Raw genomic sequence first — 21,877 nt, forward strand, 5'->3', positions numbered from 1 at the left:
GATCATCAAGTCCAGCCGTCAACCTGTCACCACCATGCTGTCACTGTCCCCATGAGATGCTGGCCAGGAGGTTGCCACACTTTGCTGGTGGCCCCTAGCTCTGCTGCAGCGATGGAGCAGGATCCTCCTGGCCTTTTTAGGCTTTTTTCTGGGTATCGTGTCTGTTGCAAAAAAATTAACAGATGAATAAAGAGAAACACACAAATAATTCACTCTTTATTGGTTTACTGTGAGGGTAATTACAGGTCAGTTATAAACCTGCGAGGGCCTGCTTGGGAGTAAAAAACTGGAAATGAACTGATCATCTGGTGGCTGACGCTTAAATAGAGCTCTGTTGGAAACTCTCCTTGCCTGAAGAAAATTGAAATGTCAGTATTTCCTTTATTCTGCATCGATAGCTGTTGAAGGCTTTTGTGCTAGACTGAGGCCTACAGAGGCGTGAGCAGGGGGTGTGAAGTGTTGCCTACAACTTCATCAGCAGAGCGTTCAGGTGCAAGGCAACACTTGGCTGACACACATCTTTTGCAGAGTGAGAATTTCATTCTGTTCATAAATACAAACTGAAGTATTATTTGTGTTACCAAATGAGGGCATGGTTGGTGGCTGGGCGGTTGGTGCTGGTGGAATTTTGAAAGGCATTTCATCTTCAGGGCTTTTGATGGTTTTCTGTCAATTAGAAAGTTGAACTGTGATTTTTCTCTTCCATCTTTTCACCACCTGAGCTATACTTAGAATATGAAAGACTGCATACAGGGGGAAGGAGGAGAATGAGCAGGAAGGGAGAGGGGAGTAATTTCCTTTCTGATGGCTTGAACTATTTGCACCAATAGTGCAAATTAGTTTGCTTTTTCATCAGGATTGATTTGATTGTAATTTTTTTGCTGTAATGTAGATCTCTGGTAAAGGTATTACGGTGCCAATTACGTGGAATATATAGAATGTGTAAAATAAATCTGCAGGGATTTGCATGCATGAGCTTATCAACTGTTGGTTTTGCTGTTATTTGTTTGTTTTTTAAAAAAGGACCGTAACTTCCAAAAATACATCCCCTCCCTAATGCAACGTACAAAGATCCCCTGAGATAGTTCCCCCTTGGAACTCCTGGGGAAATGCATTTTCCTGGCAGTGTAATGTCCCTTAACACAACTCCTGCAGCTCGGACCCGGTGTCCTGCTGTGACAGCCACAACCATGTGTGCTGCTGATTGTTAGGGGGCAATATGAACCTGATTGGAACATGCCTGCTAATTGGTTTGAGAGCGAGATATAGACAATGCTGTCTTATAGCAGATTGTGTAGATAGGCCTAGTCAGAGGGTTAATTCTGCTTGACAGCACATCAGCAGCATCTTGAGAGTAATTACCCAACTTAAGTTTTCCCACAGTTGAATTGAGATCTTCAAAGGCTTCTACATTTACAAGTATTATTAACCTATATCTGAAACATGATGTTCCCACAAGGGCTAATTTTTTCTTCCTTTTATTAAATATACAGGTTATAGGGTTCATTTGCTAAGTGCTAAGCCCTTGGAAGAAAACACTGCTTGTTAGAGAGAGAGAAATCTGTACTGCACGACCAAAGCAAATGATGCATAATGCACACATCATTGTCTTTTTGCAAAGACTTTAAAACAAGTTAAAATTTAGGTCTGGCTCCCTTCCTCTCTCCTTCTCTTCCACCCCCTGCTTTCCACTTTTAGGAAAATCAAACCACTTATTCCTATGTGCAGAGTGAGTAAATTGAAGACACACACAAACAAAACCCTCCTAGGATGTTGTTCAATTAAGTGCAGATCATTGGATACAATACATATGACATTAATGAAATGGTATCTGCTTCAAAAATAGATTGGAAACATTCATGAATAAATCAAATCCTGTTAATGACTTTTTAAAAATGAAAATGAATGAAAACAATATTTATTTGTTAGGAACAACAGTATGTCATGAGTAACAGCATATAGTTTAATCCTGTTTTAAATTTATGTTCTATTTTCTGCAGTCATTTTGCGATTTGTCTTTGAAAATATCGTCTTTGTAACAGTCCATTGTAAAAGCCCCAAATATTAAGAATCTTATTTATCTTTTAGGTTCAAATGCTATTGAATGCGTTATATATTAACACGAGCAGGCAGATAGCTTTGTTAAACACAATATTTGCTAGGAGGGTATCAGTCTGTCAAAAGGCTTTTGTGGCATGAAGCAGATCTTGTAACTTGTGATCTTTTTATTTTCTTTTGCAGGTCAGAAACGAAGTTTGACTCCAATTCAGGTATGTTTAGATTTACAGTGTTTTGCTGAATGTACACTACTCGGGTTAATCTCAAAAGAGTAGTTTATCAGTTCAAGTTCAGTTTAGTTTTAAACAAACTGGGGTAGGTCAGTCTTAAAAAGGATCTTCATTTCTCACCCTCTGCAAACAGCGTCATTACCGTGAAACATTTGCTTTCGTTCCTTTCATTATACCCTGTCTTTTTTCCCCAAAAGATGATCAGGAAGATGTATCTCCTGATGGGCTTTAATTGATCCAGAAAAATTATAGAACAAAAAATGATAATGCAGACTAAAGCAAATGGAGGACTGAAGTGAAGTTTTGAAAATGATCGCTGCTTTAAAGGAGAGTGTTTTTCTTCCTGGTGGACAAAGACATTTCATGGGAATTTGAAGTCAGTGCAGCCTATCTGTCAGGAAACAGATGATTTGTCATCAAATTTTCATGACAGATGCATGTACACAATGCATGCCAGACCAGTCTGTAGGGCTCTCTCTAGGAGGTTTACCAAAAGGCAATCTCTCTCAAGTTGTCTTTTTAAAGAATTTTAATGTGTGGTAGGGATTGAGAGGGAAGTGAAGGTCAGTCTAACAGGTTAATGTGTATCTAACAAGACAAAAAACACAGGACAGCAAACAGAAGAACAGTTGGGAGAAAAACAGAGCTCCTAATAGCAGACTGCTACTTACTTGGTTAACTATTCTTGGGCATTCCTTAATGTTAAACAACGTAGATTAAGAATAGTCTGTTGTCCTGAAACTAGCTGAAATGCCCATTGCCTGAAACGATCGCTCACAATTTATTTTTTGTTAGGATGGAAATGACTTTTTAAACTGAAAGCCTGGTATTATAGCAATCTTGTGTTCAGGCCAACCTTGTGTTTAAGTTATCTTCTATATGATTTGCTTAATGCGGTGGTTGTAATTGCTTATAATGATATGAATTTTACAATATATATTACTCAGATTATTTACGAAATAGCATGTTCCCTTTTATCCCAGCTGCAGCATGAGTTGGGTTTGAAATGTGAGGTATTACTTTGCTTTTTCTTTCCGCGCTAGATTTTATCTTTGGAACTGTATGGGAGTGAAATCTACAGCAGGAAGCATTTATATACCTAATTCCTACATCTTGTATACTTGAGTCATCTTGCTTCTATTATGATTTTAGTCGGAGAGTTCAAGGTTACTTGAGTGAACTGTATGCTAAGATTGTTTCTTAGATCAGTTTTACAAGGGAAGATAGCTTCACACATTTTGTGCCGTCACCTCCTTTCCTTGTTAATAACGACACCAATACCATGGTTGCAGAGCAGGATGTCAAATGTCTCACTATTCTCTGAAGGAGAAAATGCTATCTGTGGAACTCTGGCTTGCTCAGTGGTTAGGCTGCAAACACTCTTCTGACGTTTTCTTTGAAGCAGCACTCCCACCATGTGCCGTGGCCATGAATGTGGGGCTGTGGGATCTCCTTAGGAGCACAGAGTATCCATGCACTTTCGGCACCATCACTGCGATGGCAAATGCCTCCTCAGTAGATGTCACCTCTCTTTCTGGGCTCTGTAGGCTGAGTGTGAGCTCTTAAATGTCTCTTCTTTGTCTGTGTGGGGCCCACAGGCTTTCTTTCCTTGTGTATGGGCTGTCTTCTCCCATTACTTACTGGAAAAGCCTGGTTGCCCAAGGACTGGCTGGCAAGCACTGCTCTGCCTCGCTGCTCTTCTGAGCAAGCATTGCTTGTACATGGCCAGATGCTGCAGTAGGAAATTTGGAAATCAGGGCCATTTATTGTAGATCACACAAAAAATATGTAAATAGAAATGATCAGTAAAAGCCCCAAGATCTTCTCTGTCTCTACAATTTTTGCTGCTCCTAAATATTCTCTGGACTTGCACCAGGATTCTTTGCAGCAGGTAGTCAGCTTTGTTTTGCTGAATGTTAACAGGCACCACGGATGTCACCAGGAGTTTAAGGCCTTAAGTGCTGTGTTGCTTTTCACTTTGGAGTGCTTTGTACGCGTATCATCAGGGATGCAACACAGGAACGTTCCAGGGCTGAGGAGCTTTTCAGATTTATTCCTCCTTCTGCAGTGCCTCATTTTCACACTCTGTTTGTGATTCTTTCCCCTAAGCCCCTGAGGAAGATGTTGGTCAGTCCTACCATGGGACATCAGCCATCTGCCCAAGGTTTGAAGGCTCTTCTCCCAGTGCATAGCCATGTGGGTGGCTGACAGCCCAGGCTGGGCTCTGGCTCTCATTCTGTTCTTTGCCATGAATGTTATCCTTGGAATTGAGACCTACAGACTTTTAATGACTTGGTTTTATCAGTGCTGCCTCTTTTGGTGTCACATCCAAGGATAGTTGTTAGAAGATAATAGAAAAAGCAGATTAAGCAAACAAAGAGGAATTTTAAGAAAAAAGAAATCACAGAAAGTTCATAACCTTAAAGTCACTTCACAGCTGGAAACATGAAGACTGAAAAAACCTTTATCTTTGTGAAAAGTACAGCAGCCTGTCCTTGGGATGGTGCTCAGTTATTCTACAGAGCTGTTCTTGATGGTCAGATAGTATAAGCACTTAGAGTTTATCTTTTGTTGCCAGAAAGTGAGAGAAGCAGAGAAATGGAGACACTGAGGTCAAGTCAACATGTGTCACCCAAATAAAATACCACTGATTTGGTTTCTCCACTAAAAAATTTGCCATCGCTTTCCCCACAGCAGACGTTAAGCTCAACCCTTCTGCTGCCCCTGGGCAATCAGGAGAGTCAAGGCAGAGAGAGGAGGTATGCACTGGTGGTGACAAAGAAGCATCTTTGCAAAAAATTCTCTTTCTTGTATGAGGGGATGTAATGCCCTATGTAGCACTATGTTCTGCATAATGCATGCCTTTGAGATGTGTAAATGTGACATTGCTTTTGAAAGGGTTGCTGCCATTTGAAACCAGTGACTCTACATTTACATGACCTTGAGTTCCTCAGAGACACCTTAAGGTACTTTCATGTCCCTCATTTCATTTTGAATTCCCCAGACTGCGATTCCTGAGTAAAGCAACAATCCTGCAAACGGACACAAACATGCTTTGTATGAGCATATCTCATGTTACTCAAAACAGCTCAAGTGTTGAACCTGAGAATGAGATAATTTCATTCTAGAATGAGTATTTTCCTGCAGGGAGCTGTTCTACAACCTGTCGCATGCTCTAAATTAACCTTAATGTTAATTCCAGTTAACTTGCAAGTCTAGATGTGCCCCTGTTAAGCATTTATCAATGCTTATTGTACTTCTCCTTCCGAGAAATAGGTGTGAAATATAGAAGAGCTGAAAGAAGTCTTTCTAAAGCAAGTACAAAGTCTGGGATACAGCTTTAAAAGTGCCCAGTAGGCTCACTGTAAATGAAACCTTGGAAATATTGTTCAACACTGAAATATTAGGCAAACATTGTCAGAAGAAGATTAATTTGAACTTGAGAATTAACTTAAAAGAAGGCTGTAAAATTCCTATAGTGATGATCGGGATTTATCATATAAATAGCTATAACATCTGTAGGGGACGCACATTCTTCATATCAAGACTAACAGTTCCATCTGAGAAACTTTTTTCTCTGCTGATTTTATAAGTCTAGCTGGCAGAGTTTCTGTCTCAGAGGCCAGGGGATTAGCTTCATGCTGTTAGAAGATCTTATGAAATGAAACAATTTTGCTTTCCTGTCATAATATGATGGATTTCCCTGGTACTGAAAATAGATTTTTCTAAAAAAGTACTTGAAAGCAAGAAAGGTTGTAAAAAAAAATAGTTTTTCTCAAAATTTGTGAAGGAACAAAGTAAACCACAAAAAGCACAGCTGAATCAATTTTGTTCCAATTATGAGTATTTTGGGAGTGTCTAAAACGCTTCTAGTGTTATGTGCTTGGTTAGCAAATTTTAAAGGCTCGCATTTGCTTTTGGTGCCGAGCAATGCAAGGCTGATAAGAGTGAATTTAAATTACAAGAAACATCTTAGAATAGTAAGTTAAGGAATTTATTTATTTTTTGATACAAATAGAGGGCTTTTTTTAATGGTGTTTGATAGCAGGGAGAACTTGTAGATCTCAAAAGATGTCACTGAATGCTGTTAATCCTAATTTAGGAATAGAAAAATAAGCATAGACAACTCAGACAACTGTCTTGGCACGTCCTCTGCTTACCAGTGAATGGGAGAGGTGAATTTCCTAGTGCCTGCAGAGAGGGCTGGAGTTTTCTTGGGGCACCCTCTGAAACATTTCTTGTATCCTGCATGTCGCTGTGGCTGTAAGCTCTATGATATTCAAGTGATAGCATTGGCGGTGAACTTACGAAGGGGAAGAAATCTGAGTTCTGTGTTAAAAAGAAGGGACAAGTCCCTGGACAATGCACTCGGGCTCCAGTGGAGTCTCTATTGTGTGCATGTCACTCAGATGGTTGAACGGAGGAAGTCAAGGCGAGCAGAGTGTGGTGAATGACAATGATGAAAGCTCTGTGCTTTAGTGATGCCTCTGAGCACTGGCAGAAGAGAGAGGTGTGCCCAAGGGGGCAGGCTGCCTTCAGCCGTGTTCTTCATTGCTTCCTGTGCCAGCTGGCACTCCTCTCAGAAGAGATGTATCGAGATGTGCATCTCCAAAAAACAGTTCTCTCTCCCTGCTTGACTGAACCAAACATCTATACAGATTAAGCAAAATGTACAGATTATCTGTGTGATTTTGTATCTCCATTTGTGTACATACTTTGGAAAATTGTCTGATTAGCATCAGGAATTAAGCTATAATAGCTGCCCATGTAGCTAGAACTACATCCACCAGCTTTTGTTGGATTCTTGCCACCCCAGAAATCAAATACAAAGCAAGCTGTAGAGACCCCGACAGTTTCTGGAATTTCCTTCACTTGTCTGGAATCACAGTGTCTACTCATGATACTGTAGGTTTTTCTCCTGTCTGCATGTTGTTTTTTGCACTAGAAAGAGTGTATCCTTGTGTCTTCAGCTCTGCACAGTGCTGTCACGCTTTTGTCCTGATAAAAGTCGCCACCCTTTCCTCTCTTGCCTCTATATTTACTGCTATAGTTCCTTTAATAAGGTCCTACAATGTACTGACTTGCTAGGCTACATGATTCAGCACAGGTGTCAGAAAACAGTCAAAGAAAATTATAAGGTTGAGGTGGTCAGATATTTTCCTCTCATAAATTCCTCTTGGCTACATTTCCAGATGTTCAGCAGTAAACCTTCCAAACTCTATCAGCCCTGATTTCCCTTAGCTTCTTATCAGTCCCACTGCATGAAAGCCACCAGTACAACTATTAAGAGTACAAAGAGATCTTCTGAATAAGAAAGAAATGAAAACTGAGATATCTTGAAAGCAAGCATCCTTTTCTGATCCTTGCTACCAGGAAAATCTAAAAGACACTAAACTGGCCTGAAACCTTAAGTCTCTGTAGCAACAAGTAATGTCATCCATCTATCAACTGGAGGGTAGATCTAAGTACAGATTGCAGACTCAATTTCTGACGTTTATTGATGTCAACTTCTTCATCCAGAAACTGCATCCAGATTGTTAGAGTTGTTCTTAATTTCTTCTTCACAAGGCTGAGGAGCTGGGGGAGAAAGACATTTGGTGTTCATAACAAAATCGTATCAAGTTCATTCAAATCAACCTATGATCAGGGAATTTCATTTAAAAACGTAAACAGATTATTGTCAGAGTCTGTAACAGGGAAAGTGGCAAAAATCAGCATGGATAATGAATAGCAGGGCTGCTGCACAGCTTTCTGGATGAGGCAAATCTCCTCTCCAGAGTCTCCTTCTTAATTAAGATATTTCCTTCTCTCTGGCCACCACGACTGTATGGATCCTTGAAAGGATACATGAGCTGGCACAGTGAGACAGTGGGAGAAAGCAGCTTCCTGAAAAGAACAGCAGCTCAGATGATCTTACTTGTCATTAGTTGGTAGTGCTGTTTTGCTCTTTGCATTGACATCTTTATGGGCAGATCATTATGTATGCAGTGGTTGGAAAGCATGGTCTGCTCTATTTGGTCAGCAGTGGGATGAGTCGTTAGATCCAGATGCCAACTGAACCATCTGGTGAATACTTTCAGGGCCACACTAAATGTGATCTGGAATATGGATGGCTGGGACACCTAAGTGATACATCCCAGCGATTATGTGCTAGTAACAGCGCTGACCTGTGGTAAATGATTGCCATCCTATTCTCTCTCTTGTCAAGTACGGCAAAATACAGTCAAATTATTTCAACATATAGAACAGTGTTTTAATCAGCAAAGGGCTGATTAAAAACGTAAGCATGCAGGAAAGCTTGCTTGTCTAGGTTTTTTGAAGAAGGCTGCCAGCTGCAAGAGGATTCCAGATGTGCACCTTTCCAAATTCTATTGCTGGGTTCCAATTGCAGTTGTTTTTTTTTCCCCCCAGTTTCTCAGTTCATCTTTGCATCTGAGCTTGGCTATTACTTGCTGTCAGGGGCATGGTTCTTCTCCGCTGCTGAGGAATTATCAGTAGGCAGACTGTTAATTTTGGGAAGCTAGACCTGTGAAGCTAGATCTGTGCAACTGAAGGCCTTGATCATACAACAGGTTTCAATCTCTGTGTTAAAGATATGTGTAATTTCTATTTTGTATTGTTTGAATTATGTATGCCTCCCTGCAGTAAGTCCTGTTTGTGTCTCATTAATAGGGCAGCTACTAAACCGTGCTCTGCCCTTGTAGGCTAGCACGGATGCTCACTGTGCCACTCCTGCATGAAGCGCTTTCTTGGCATGTGGTAAGAACTGTGCATTAAAAGGCCTTGCTCAAGGAGCCAGTAATGTAATATCAACAAAGGCAAATACAATTTTCTATTTTTGTCTTACATAAACTTCAGTAATCATTGCTGTTTCTTTCTTCTCTTGCTCTGAGGATCTCGCTGGGAAGCTTGCAGTGTGTTTAAATTGGCCCTGTAATGAAAATATTTAGATTTAGGTTTTCCATTTTAATATTGTTCATGTAAGCAAATTCATCAGATCTATTAAGGAGGAATTTTTTACCCCCTTTTCTAGGTACCTAAGTTGATCTTTCTTTTTCTACTTTTCATTTCATTGTAAATAGCTACTTAAAAAAGTGGTGTCTTTTAGAAGCAATTTGGAAAAAGCAGTCTTAGAAGATGTGAGTTATATCATCGTTTTATTACATGGGATTGAAACTACAGTGCTCTGTTAAATTATAATGAAAGCTATAATGTAGATTGAGCATTTTTCATTTGTCATGTGTGTGTACTTTCTTCACATAGCTTTGACCTGTAAGAGAATTATTTCTGTTAGTTAGGAAATTTCTCTTTCAAGTTAGCAACATTCAGCAGTGTAACATCCTTACTGTCCTGGAGGGCTAGACTTCTTAAACACACAAATGTGACTCTTCTGTTAACTCTTAGTTATTAACCTGTTAATTGTTGTGCACCTTCTTACTGATCAAGGCTACCTAATTACTTTTCAAGAGCTACTTGCATTGCTGCAGTCTTGTTCAGTGGACAAAGCAGAGGATTTTTGGTGATACTCTTGAGTTATCCCATACTCGCAAACTTCACAAAGAGTATAAAGACTTTTTCTGTTCTTTATAGATGAAAACTCATTCAGTCACATTAGCTCTGTTACAGAATAACTGCGATAATTAAACTTTACCATAGTCCCATTTAATTAGACAAAAATGAAGTATGTACAAGAGAAGCCCCAAGAATGGACAAGCAGGGAGGTTTCTGGTCACAGCTGTGGCTCATTGAGATTGTTATATAGCTCACATGCAATTTACCCACACCATGTACAGTTCGAGTCAGTTGTATTGTTTCACTGCCTTATTAGTACTCTATTCATTTAACCATGAAGAGGGGAAGGAAATTGCTTGTCTGCTTTGTAATTTGGAAGATGAACTGTAATTCATTTGTAAGTGGAGTATTATGGCACATTATGGCACTGTGCATCAGAAATATGCTTCTGAAGAGCTTTTAAAGAATGGCAAAATGGGATACTAATTAGTTGACTGCGTGACCCCAGTAAACAGGAGTTCTGTAGGATAAGAGAAATCTTAACATCTCCACTCTCTTCTGGTGCAGAAGCTACCAGCATCCAATTGGGTGTTTGTAGGTGGCTGGACTGCACAGGTTTGGATGCAATGTGGATGGCTCTTCATATTTTTAATGTTGCATGGGTATTGACAGATTCTGTACCCTGTTCCAGCATGGCATACAGCTCAGTGACCTTGGGTAAAGTCCTTTTTCCCTATGATTTTTTCCTCCTGCCCATCATCTGTTGAGCTTGTTTACATTACAAGACTTTCAAGGGAGAGGGCTGTCTCTTTCTAGTGAACACATCTGAGACCCAGTGCGGAGGAAAGGTTTTCTCACTTGAGATTACCTCCTAAGTCCACCATAAATCAAATAATTGGTAGCCTTTGCAAAGTATCCCGTTTTGACTGAGCAAATGAAGTTTGAGCAAATGAGTCTCTGAAAAGTAGTATAAAAAGCAGCATGGTAAATGTATTCAACTAAAAGATAGTCACCACCAGTACCACAGTATTTGTGTCAAGGGGATCTCAGTTATGCGAAGAAGAAAGACAATTGATATAGTCTTCCCAGGCCCAGAATCCTTCACCCAACTGAAATGCATGCTTTCTGCAGCAGAATGCATGACTGTGGATATAGATTAATAAACAAATTGATGCCTTTGAGTCCAGTATGTAACATTAGCAGAGTTTAAATTACATGTAGGTATGATTAGGGCTAAGGCATAAAGAAGAGAGGATATAGATAGAATACAACAATTCCAAAAACTTTTGCGTCTAGAAAATCAGTTTTTTATGTGATTATCTTAGCATCATTCACACACACACACATTAATTTCTGAAAACCACAATAACATGTAAACCAACTTTGCCAATGTAAATGATACTTAACGTGATGGGGCCTGGAGGAAGCTGAACATCTTTTTAATGGCAGCTCATGAAATGAGTTTTAATCTTGCAAGGTGCTGAACAAGTTAAAGGTGCTCCACACTCATGGATCAGTCCATGGATCAGTGTTTTCCACTATTGTGGAAATAACACAGATTTTGAAGGGAAAAGGGTGGGAAATCAGAGAGATGTTGCCTTGTTAACACTGAAGAGAACTTACTAAGATGATTTATAATATAGACTGTATTTGGTACAGTCTGATGGAATTCTCAAACACATTGATTTTTCTTCCTTAAGTAGTCACTTTTTAAGCTGTACTTCCCTCCCAGTATGTTCAAATTTACACTGAATCAGTAAATTTGTCAGTCTCCATTCCACCCTTCAGGAAAAGCAGCAAAAAATATCGTAAGTACTTCCATTCCCTTTCCATTCATTCCTGCTCACCTGAGAATTACTGTTACTCTCCTTCCTAGTGACTAACAGAAAGTTTCATCATTTATTTGGCTGGAGGCCAAGCAGCTGAAAAGGTTGGGTTGGGGCCCTTCCTTGATTTAAAGAGTGACTATGGCTGTGCTGGGAAATCAAATGCTGACTCAGTAGTTCCTATACCCTTCTTTGGGGTAGACCACTGCATCAGTCATCCTATAAAAGGGTATCCCATGTTCCTCATTGTGCTTTCAGTTATGTCTCTTTGAAAATAGATAAGGTCAAAGGAGAACAGAGAGAAAAGTGCCAAAATGGCCTCTGAAATACTAAATTTCACTCAGTTTCTCATGGAGAAAGGAGCCTCTTGCTAAAATCAGAGAAAAAAATATGAAAAGCCTGACTCCTCAGCTGAGGAGTGTTCCCAGCTTTTCATCCACAGAGCCTAGCATCTGCTGCTTGTTGGCTGCTCACTTCCACAGTAAAACCAACTCAACCCAGCCCCCTCGTTTTGGTTGAGGGAGAAGGAGACTTACTTTGGATGTTTCCCTTCAGCTGCCCTGGCTCTCCCTTCCCATTCTGGGATGGATCCCTAGGTCAATAAGGACAGCACCTACTTCAGAAAGCAATGGAGTCATTTGAGCTGTGATCTTCTGGAGGCATCTGGCCTGAGTTCAGCCTAGATGAGAGCTGGGGCCATGGATAAGCAGTGGGACGAGCACCTTGCTACCAGCTTCATTGCAGTCTTTGGCACAGAGGAGAGAGCAAGACTGTGGCGTACTGCACCCCTCCAACCCTGTCAGATAGCTCCTTTGATTTCATGAGCTTGTCTTAGAGGATGGGCCAGCTGCAGCCAGATACTAGACATACAGGACCACCGAGGTGTTTTTTGCCTGTGTGCCTTGATTAACATAATAGGACAGGATGGTTACAGTCAGTGTGTGTGCTTTTTCATGATTTTCTCTCCACCATAAAGCGTAGTTTTTTTGTTTGTTTGTTTTAAGCAATGTCTCATTAAGCACGGTATCTTCTGTGCCTGAGTGCATATTGTCCAAAGCTGCACATCTTGTGTTTTGATTAACATGATTTATGAGGTCATGAATTTGAATAAGAAAGAAAAGAGAGCTATTTTTTTTTCTTCCCTCTGGGTTTGTCGGAGAAGGGAAAAGAAAACCTTAATGTATTTCCTATGTAAGATGATGAGAATGATTAGCATGAGTTGAAAGAGGAAAAGGTCTGTTATTTGAAGGGAAAAAAAAAAGTTTCATGTCATTAGACTCTATGAACTAGCCAAGTGATAATGATTAATGACAAAAGATTCAATGAGGATTAAAATGTTTCATGTTTTTCTTTCATTGATAGAGTGTTGTAAATTTATGACCAATAAGAAACCATATGAAAGATCTGTCAGCTTTTATTATCTCACATTTTGGTTTCTTATCGAAACTGATTTCAGGTTTTATAGTACTAAAAGTGAGAGGAAAAACTCAAGCTGCTTTTAATCAAACTGGAATGTTCAGTGATCACCTTTAAAATCCTTACAGGGTTGATCTGAGTATGAGGTAAAGAACATTAATTTGCCTTTTGTTGACTTAATTTAGTGGCAACCACAGTATTTAAGATGTAATGGTAGACAAGTTTGTGTCATACCACTGCAACTGCCACTGCACATGTGGACATCCATCTGCTTGGGATTAAGTGCTGAGTCAAAACACCAATGAAGCCTAATGCTGCCAGTTTAAGTCAGACACAATTTGCACCGAGTTTTATTCAAGTAAGGACAGCATGACCGGGCCTTAAGCCAGATGACAATGAATTAAATTACAAAGACTGAAAGTATGTCTGCAAGGAGAAATGCGTCCCTGTGTGATCTGATAGGAGTTCTGGCAACCTTGTCTCCTGTTAGAGGGGGCTGAATTACCATTTGGTATGCTGTAGTAATTCCCTCCCACTGCTCCTTGCAGACAAGGTGGTCCCAGTCTTTTCAGCAGGTGTGACCAAGGTGTCTGAATGATCTTAGAACCCTTCTCCAAATACCATGTCTATGAGTGTCACAAAATCCATATTTGAAGTGTTTAATTCTGAGGGGTCCTGTTGGAGAAGTCTGCCTAGCATGCACTGAGTCACCCTTCTAAGTATCCATCCCTGCTTGTTAACTTTAGCTGGGCATGCAGTCTGCATGGTTAAACTTAAAGGAGATTATGCATGTCTACAGTGGATGAGCAGAGAGCTGAGGCTGAGTGCAGGAGGTCCTCAAATTACTTAGCTGCTGCTGTGTAGTAGAAAAAAATTGTGAATTTAAGAGATGAACAATCCAGTCTCTCCTGAGTTGTGCTGGATGCTGCTGAACCACCTGTACACAGAGTCTGGGAGTAGTGTGTTTATGGGAAGGTTCACAGAGTCATAGAAGCACCAAGGTTGGAAGAGACCTCCAAGATCATCTAGTCCAACTGTCCATCTTCCACCAAGACTCCCTGTTTCAGGCAGCTTGTTCCAGTGCCTGACTACTCTTTTGGAGAAGAAATTTTTCCCAATATCTAATTGGCAATACTTAAGGCCATTCCCTCTCATCCTTGTGCTAGTCATGCAGGAGAAGAGGCCAACCCCCATCTCACTACAACCTTCTTTCAGGTAGTTGTAGAGAACAATAAGGCTTTCCCTGAGCATCCTCCTCTCCAAACTGAGCAATCCCAGTTGCCTCAGCTGCTCCTCATAAGACTTGTGAAGAAGGGCAGCTTCAGTGCCCTTCTCTGAACACGCTCCAAGGCTCCCATGCCTTTCTAGTACTGGAAGGCCCAAAACTGAACACAGTAACCAGAGCTGTTACAGGAGTATAATCACCTCCCTGCTCCTGCTGGCTACACTATTTCTAATACAAGCCAGGATGCCATTGGCCTTCTTGCAGGTCTGTGTACACTGCTGGCTCATGTTTAGTCAAGTGTTGACCAGCACCCCCAGGTCCATTTCTTCCATGCGATCTTCCAGCCACTCTGCCCCAAGCCTGTAATGTTGGCTTTGGTTCTTGTGGCCAAAATGCAGGACCGAAGACTTGGTCTTGTTGAACTTCATCCCATTCATCTCAGCCCAGCAATCCAGCCTGTCCAGATGCCTCTGAAGTTCCTTCCTACCTCAGGCAGATTGACACTTCCTCCCAGCTTGGTGTCATCTGCAAACTTACTGAGGGTGCACTCAATCCCCTCATCCAGGTCATTGCTAAAGATATTAAACCGGGCAAGCCCCAATACCAACCCCTGGGAAATACCACTCGTGATTGGTCTCGAGTTCATCCCGTCTTGGATGAGTCTATTTTAGTTGTTCTCTTTGTTTTTCTTCTCATTTCCCTTTTCTTGGGAAAAAAAAAAAAAAAACAAAAAAAACAAAAAAAACCCCACAACCTATTTATCTATCTCTAATTATAATTACCCCAGTGAACTGCAGTAATTTTATTCTGTTTCTCTTGAACTAATAATGACTAAGAATCACCAGATTTGCAAAAGCTGGCAAAACATGTTTTGTAAATCATCATTCATTTATGCATCATTCACCACTCTTCATTCTTGTGCAAGAAGAGAATTATGTAAAGAAAGACAGCCTGGAGGTAATGGGAATGAATCAAAAATGTTGGAAATGTATTAAACTTCATTTCAGTCAGGACCCAAATATTACGGTGATCTTTGGCATTTTTTAGAAGGCAGGTAAAATTTTCCAAAACTTTACTTGGCAGAAATTTTGCTGATTTTATGCTGCTACTTAGGAACATTTAGGAAGTCAAAGTCTTGTAGTCTATGCTAACCATTTCAACCAAGCTGAGGATAGATGACACAATAAATGCAGTTGTGAAAACTGAAAGGTGTCTTATTGAAACGTTAACATTTAGAAACAGAAGTGTTCTATTTCTGCATGTTGCATTTCTAAGTAGTGGTCAGGAGAACTAAATTTTCCTGTTTGTATTCTCATTGAAGAAATGTTCAGCCACAAGATTTTTTTGAAAGAACGCCTAGGCTCCCTTCCATGCTATTATCTCACCTTGACTCAAAGTTTTTTTTCCTGCCACACACTCCATATTTAAGGGATTTTAAAAGAGTCCAAGGAATATGGATTTGCAGTAGGGTGGGATTTGGAACATCAGCTGCCAGCACTGATAGATGAACTATCTGGAAATTGATGAAGACATATTTAGGCTGGAGAGTGATGGAAAAAATGTGCTAGTAAATAAAGCCTGCTGCATAAATACTGTATTGAGGGCTCTGGAAACGAGTTTAAGAGACAAGAGGGGAAGATATAGCGTTTCCCTGAAATTTTACCCCTTCCTGCATTAGAGGATAGGAGGAAATCCCTGACTGAAAGAGAACTGACAGAGCTGGATATTAGGTCAGGAGTTAGTGTCTATGTTAGGCCATGGCAAACTGAAATTATGTTGATGATCGCTCCCCCTATTAACCAAGGTGTTGGTAGAGATGAGAAGTACAGGATCTCTCTTTTTAATTTGTTCTGTTTTCTTTGCTTTTTGCATGTCTGAGACTCTTCTGTCATTGCACAACAATGATGTACCTCATCTATACCTGGACCCATGCCGTAGTAGCAGTATGGTTAGCAGGGCTGTGTCTCACTGATGAGGAACGCTGCTGGAACCCATGCCAGCAGCTGCTTTTACTCCACTGGTTCCAAGCATCACAGCGTAGGCTGTATAAAAGGTCTCACTCCTAAAAACCCAGAGAAATGAACATAGCAGAGCTGTAATCTTAACTCACTTGTTGTAGTCTCTGTAAAAGCAATTTCTTTAATGACACATTAACATAAATTTTCATGTTCTCCTTTGCTTTCTCACACATAGAAGATCAGTGTCCCACGGACCTGCTCCAGGCTGGGAAGTGCAGCACACTGGGAGCTCCTTGTGGGACTGCTCCTCCTGGGCTCCTCTTTCAGAGGGAAGGGAGTCTGGGACTGTCTCCCACCTCCTGTAAAGTCTGTGTCTGAGACCCATGGCAAGGCAACTTGCTTGCATCTGGGTGGGAGTAAGGACACAGATCTTCATCCAGCAGTCTTGGCCCTGAGTAGATCTGACCTTCATCGTATCACAAAAGGGACGAATGGTGACAGGACTTTGTCCATTCCCCTCCCTCCTTCCCACGATGAGTAGGATTATTGGGAAACTTCAGGAGCTGAAACTCATGAGATTTCCACTGGCAATTTGCCTCTGAGAATGTTTTTACTCATCCACAAATGATTGAGCTTTAATGAGTTTCTTGTAATTTGTACAAGCAGAACAGTATATTTCTTTCCTTCCTTCGCCAGTGGTTCTTGCATATCTTCTTGAAATTTTCATAAAGCATTGGCCAGTGCCAGGCTTAAACCTTGCACAGATGGATGTAGACAATAACATTAAAATGCATAAGCAATCAAATGTATTACAGCCTGTGGTTCTACTTTACCTTTTGCATAGCAGTGTATTACTTCATACTTAAAAAAAAAAAAAAAAAAAAAAAAAAGCAGTCTGTTGAAGAACCTAAAAAATGAGGCACAGTTTTCTTCAAATGCGTAAAGATTAATAAATGAAGAGCATTCAGTGTCATCTTCAGTGTAATTTAAAAGGATAAAATTACCTACGTTATGCATTCTATCTTTAATTCAGACTCTATGTCTGGGAACTTCCCACTCATGTCTCATTAGTTCAACATTATGCTTTATTTGTGCAAGCCTGTTTTAAAACTGTTGAATGGTGGGGAATTAGAGAATTAAGAACAATGATAACATGTATATTAGAAACAGTCAAAACAAGGGTGAAGACAGTCAAATCCTTCGCTCTCAGGAAGCCAGCTGATACTTACTGAAGCCCATGCAAATGTTTCAGTGATCCAATAAAGATCAATGAATTAAAAAAGAAGAAAATTGATAGTGTGATGGGCTTAGGGAAGCAGATGGTTTAAGCAGAGGGATGACAGAAAGATACGCTGGTGTAAAACCGCAAATAAATTTGTTGTTTGCCCTGGTTACTCATTTTACATATTTGGATGGATGTACTGTCATTGCTGTCCACTTTTACTGTATGAAGAGACAACATGTTCAAACAGAGGTGGTTGAAGATAGTCACAGAGGCTGTGGTGGCCACAACTGGAAGCTGTGTGAACAGTTTGATATAATTCTTTTTTAATTTGAGAATCAAACCTGACCTTGGAAACAAGGCTGGGACTTGCATGTACAGGATAGTTTGCTTTAAGCTGGCAAGCAGAAACAAAAGCTTTGTTTCCTTTAATGTATTGAACTAGATTATGGTATATATATCCCTCCTATTTCCTTAACGTAAGTTGATACTGGAAAGAAAACATTTTAGACAAAGGCTTGAACTATGTGCTTTAAAAATGGAAAGTGGAAAACAGTTGAGCTTACTGAATTTTCTCCAAATGCTCCATTATTTCCAGCCAACATTTTCTACAAAATTAGAGAAATTTGCAGAAAATTTTCTAGAATTCTACAGAGTGCAGTTCAAGGAAATTTAATGATTTAGAAAGAAACTAAAACCAAATTCAGGGGCCATTTAATTGGATTCTTAATTAGCGGCACCCTCGGGCTGGTTTCCGGGATGGTGCAGGCAGCCAGCCGTGACCGCCTTTCTCCTCGGTGATGCCTTGGCACAATGCAACTGAACTGGCCTGTGACCCCTGGGAACAGCAACAATGGGGACAATCCATCCCTGCACACAGAGGTGACCCCCTCAGCTCAGTCTTGCTAGAAAACAATTCCTAATTTTGCAAGGATTTTTGGCTTAACAATTCTTAGGGTGCAGATTAAAAGTGCTTTTTTACTTAAGAGTAACATCACAAAACAGACATTGTAGCTCCTGATAGCAGTATTGGACACTGAAGTAGAGATAGTAAACATTGAAAATTTTGCTTTGACTACAGTAGAGTAGGAATGCTTTCCCCACTCCCACTCTTCCCCTGCCAAAAATAAACCAAATCAATAGGACGGTGTTCCGTGCAAGTGATGAACCCCCATGTTTCATGTCGAAATGTACAAAATGTTTTAATCTGGTGGAAGGTGGGGCTCTGAAACTGACGTCAGATATGGCCAGCACTGAAACTTGGCAGATCGTTAAGTTGCCTGCAGGGGAGGAAAGTGCACTGTAAGGTCCACTTCGGAATGTGGGCCGGTGGTCCCCTGGTCCTCCAGTCCTTGCTGTAAAGCCAGGAGCTGCGGGGTGTGTTTGGACTTTCTGTAAGATGCTTTATGGGCTGTTGCTCATGGCATGGGAACTGAATCATTTTTTACAAACTGATTGAGCTATTGGCTCTGCTCTTTTCCTGCAGAGACCTGGACTGTGTTTTACCTCTTATAGGGAAGAATCCTATTGAGAACACCTGGAACGATACAATTACAGCACAAACATTTAAAACTGTTGGTACGCCTCAGCTTTCTGGGAAGCTGGGAAGAAGGTAATGGAGGCACAGAGATTTTTAGTTTGACTACAAACCTTTCAGGGTAGTAGATGCTGTTTATATTTCAGTGGAGGTCTAAGCTGGGAACAGCTCCTTTTAGCTAGCTGCGGGCAAAGCTTTTCTGTTGTGCCTAAGAGTGCTCAGCAGCCAGCATGTGTGCCATTTGGGTTGCAATCTGATGAACACTTGAAGGGCAGAGGAGGGAAGGCCCAGCAGCCTCTTGCATTCCATGCCTTCCCCATCCTTGAAACTTCCATTGTTGCAATGCTGCTAAATCCGCTTTGCCCGCTCAGAACTTAAGCAAACAGACATTGTGCTTATGTGGAGTTATGCAGCATTTGAGAAAGGTCTGAGGTTGTTGAATAGAGCAGGATTGACACTGGGGTAGCTTGGTGTCAAAGATTAGATTTGTTATATCCAAGATAGGGTTGGGAACTGGCATAGTGTAGCTTTTTTTGATCAATATATATATCTTATAGCTGTTCAGTCCCTTTCATGGAAAATGCATCCTCTGCTCCCCGCTCTCCAAGGAAAGACTTATCCCAGATAATAACTTGAATAATTTATTTTAAATTCTAAATTTTTGTATTTTGCCTTTTCTAATGCTGTGATAGAGGTGATCTTTTGTACAGGCATAGGGAGCCTTGAGGAAGAGACCTCCTGAGATCTGTTCCTATCATGCAATTTGAGCTGCAGCAAATAAGGACATGACAGATGGATCCAACCTAAGAACAATCTGCTGAGGAGTCCTTTAAACCAGGAATAACTTGTTGGTGACCCAGACAGTGAAACAGAGGTTGGCTGTGTGAATCTGTGGGTGGTTTGTCCCAGAAATGATGTGCCATGACACTGGGTTAGCTGAGTGCTGTGGGAAGGGAGTCTCCAGAGTCCTGCATTATAGTGAACTGAGAGCTTTGGAAGCGGAGAAAGGGAGGTGTTGCAGTGAGAGCTGTCACTAGGAGCGGAGACATCTTGGTTCCTGTGCAAGTCCTGGAACCGGACACAAGGCACAAAACAGCTCTGAGTTCTGCACCATAGTGCATTTGCCCTTTGCTTTAGCATCACTCCTTGAGGAGAGGTTTAATGAGGTGGCTGAGTCAATTTAACACCTTGCTGGCATAGGAACTGTATTTCTGTTTTCCTTCCTCCCTTTGCCCTGTATTATTTTGCCTTGCCTTGCCTCCAGCGGTTGGTTGATGTCTCTCTTTATCGATTCATCTGACTCAGAAAATACAGCTGAATAATCTTCTGTTGGTTTTGAGTGTTAGACTTTCTCCCTCCAAACTGGTAAGCACCAGAGCCAGGGAATGGCCAGAGAGCAGGGACCCAGAGTTGATGATTGGACTAGATGATCTTAGGAGTCTTTTCCAACCTAAATGATTATGAGATTCTAACTGGTCTGGGCTCAGTGGGCTTTGCAACCCAGACATCCCTTTGAAAATCTTCGTTTTCAGCAAGTAAGCATTTTACATTTCTTTTGTTTAATAAAATGTTTTTATGGAAAATTTCCTACTGAGCCCTTGTAAAGTTTTTGTATTCTGCCTACTCAGGCAAAAGTCTCTGAAAGACTTTGCTTTTAAAATGAACCACAAACTTGTCTTTCAAACCCAAACAACATCTCTGTATGGCTCTTTCCAAAATCCAGTCTAACCAAAGATGGTTCTTTGACTTCACACTCCCAAGCGCAGACTGCCCAAGAGAAAGCTCAGAAACCACACTGCTACCATTTCATGTAAAAAGGAAAAGGAATATTTCCTGTAATGTAACGAAAGACTAATGAAACGGAGAAGAGTGGAAAGGCTGAGTATGAAAGGCTGGACACATCAGGTGTAAAACACATTAATTTCAAATTAAAATCCTGACCCGCTACTGCTTCCCAGCTGGGTCTACAGCAGGCCTGGCTGTGCTCCTGCAGCCACGTCCCCTCCTGCCCAGCCTTACCTGCCCCAACCTGCCTGCTCCTTCCCAGAGCTCAGTGCTGAGCTTGGCAGTGAGCACCCAAACAGGCTGTGGCTGTGAGGGGTGGGAGTCAGCTGCTTTGCTGAGCTGGGAATAACCTGCATGCTCATGGGGCACTATTTATGTGAGGTTTCAGCAGAGTTTACTTTTGAAGTAAATATTAAAGTGAAGTGAGGGACAGCGCTGTCTTTGACCGCAGAGCATTATTTTATACCTCGTTAGGTCTGTTTTTCCTACTAATGCACCGGTGGCAATTGGACAAGTAACAGACTGAGGGGATGAACAAAAGAGTTGTTCCTTTTCCGAGCATGCCAAAGCCAGTCTGTAAATGTGGCACTGGAACAAAAAAAGACCTCAGACTCCAACGCAGAAGTGAGGCCTTCCTAGAAAACCTGCACTGCAGCAGTTGGCTTCCCTTTATTTCATGTTTCATACACTCCTTTCCCCCGACTTTAGAAGAACCATGTGTCTGTGTGCAGCTGATGTGCTGTTATGTTCCTATTTCCTCAAGGAAATACACAAAATGGTTTAATGGTAGTTGGATTTTTTTCTGCTTTTGAAAAGTTTTTACAGATATTTAAAACCACCTGATGAGTAACAGCCCGTCTGTGCTGCTTTGAGCCCCCTGGCCCAGCAGGAGCCACTCCCCTGAGATGCCCTGGGGGAGGGAAGTGCCAGGGAGTGGAAAGCTTCCCTTACTGATGGCCCCCACGCACTGCTGACCAGGAGATTTTGGAGTATTGCCAGAACCAGTAGGATCAAGACTCCTTCATAGGGGTGTCATGCAGCGAATGGTTCAAGTGATAGCTCCCGTCAGTGACTGCACCACAACTCTGGCCTGGGCCAACAGTGAGCA

The 21,877-nt window shown here is 41.2% G+C and overlaps 1 protein-coding gene across 6 annotated transcripts in view; it reads left to right on the forward strand.

Moving 5' to 3' along the window:
- Positions 1 to 21,877, forward strand: part of MSRB3 (methionine sulfoxide reductase B3) — an 85,513-nt gene that overhangs the window by 40,913 nt on the left and 22,723 nt on the right. For all 6 annotated transcript variants that reach the window (XM_042872973.1, XM_042872977.1, XM_042872975.1 and 3 more), the window contains one exon: positions 2,242 to 2,270. In XM_042872973.1, coding sequence (XP_042728907.1) covers positions 2,242 to 2,270 — 29 coding nt within the window. The remainder of the gene's footprint in view (positions 1 to 2,241; positions 2,271 to 21,877) is intronic.

Source organism: Lagopus leucura, unplaced genomic scaffold (assembly GCF_019238085.1).
Source record: "Lagopus leucura isolate 7727_CA_CO unplaced genomic scaffold, USGS_WTPT01 Super-Scaffold_100008, whole genome shotgun sequence".
Taxonomy (NCBI): domain Eukaryota; kingdom Metazoa; phylum Chordata; class Aves; order Galliformes; family Phasianidae; genus Lagopus; species Lagopus leucura.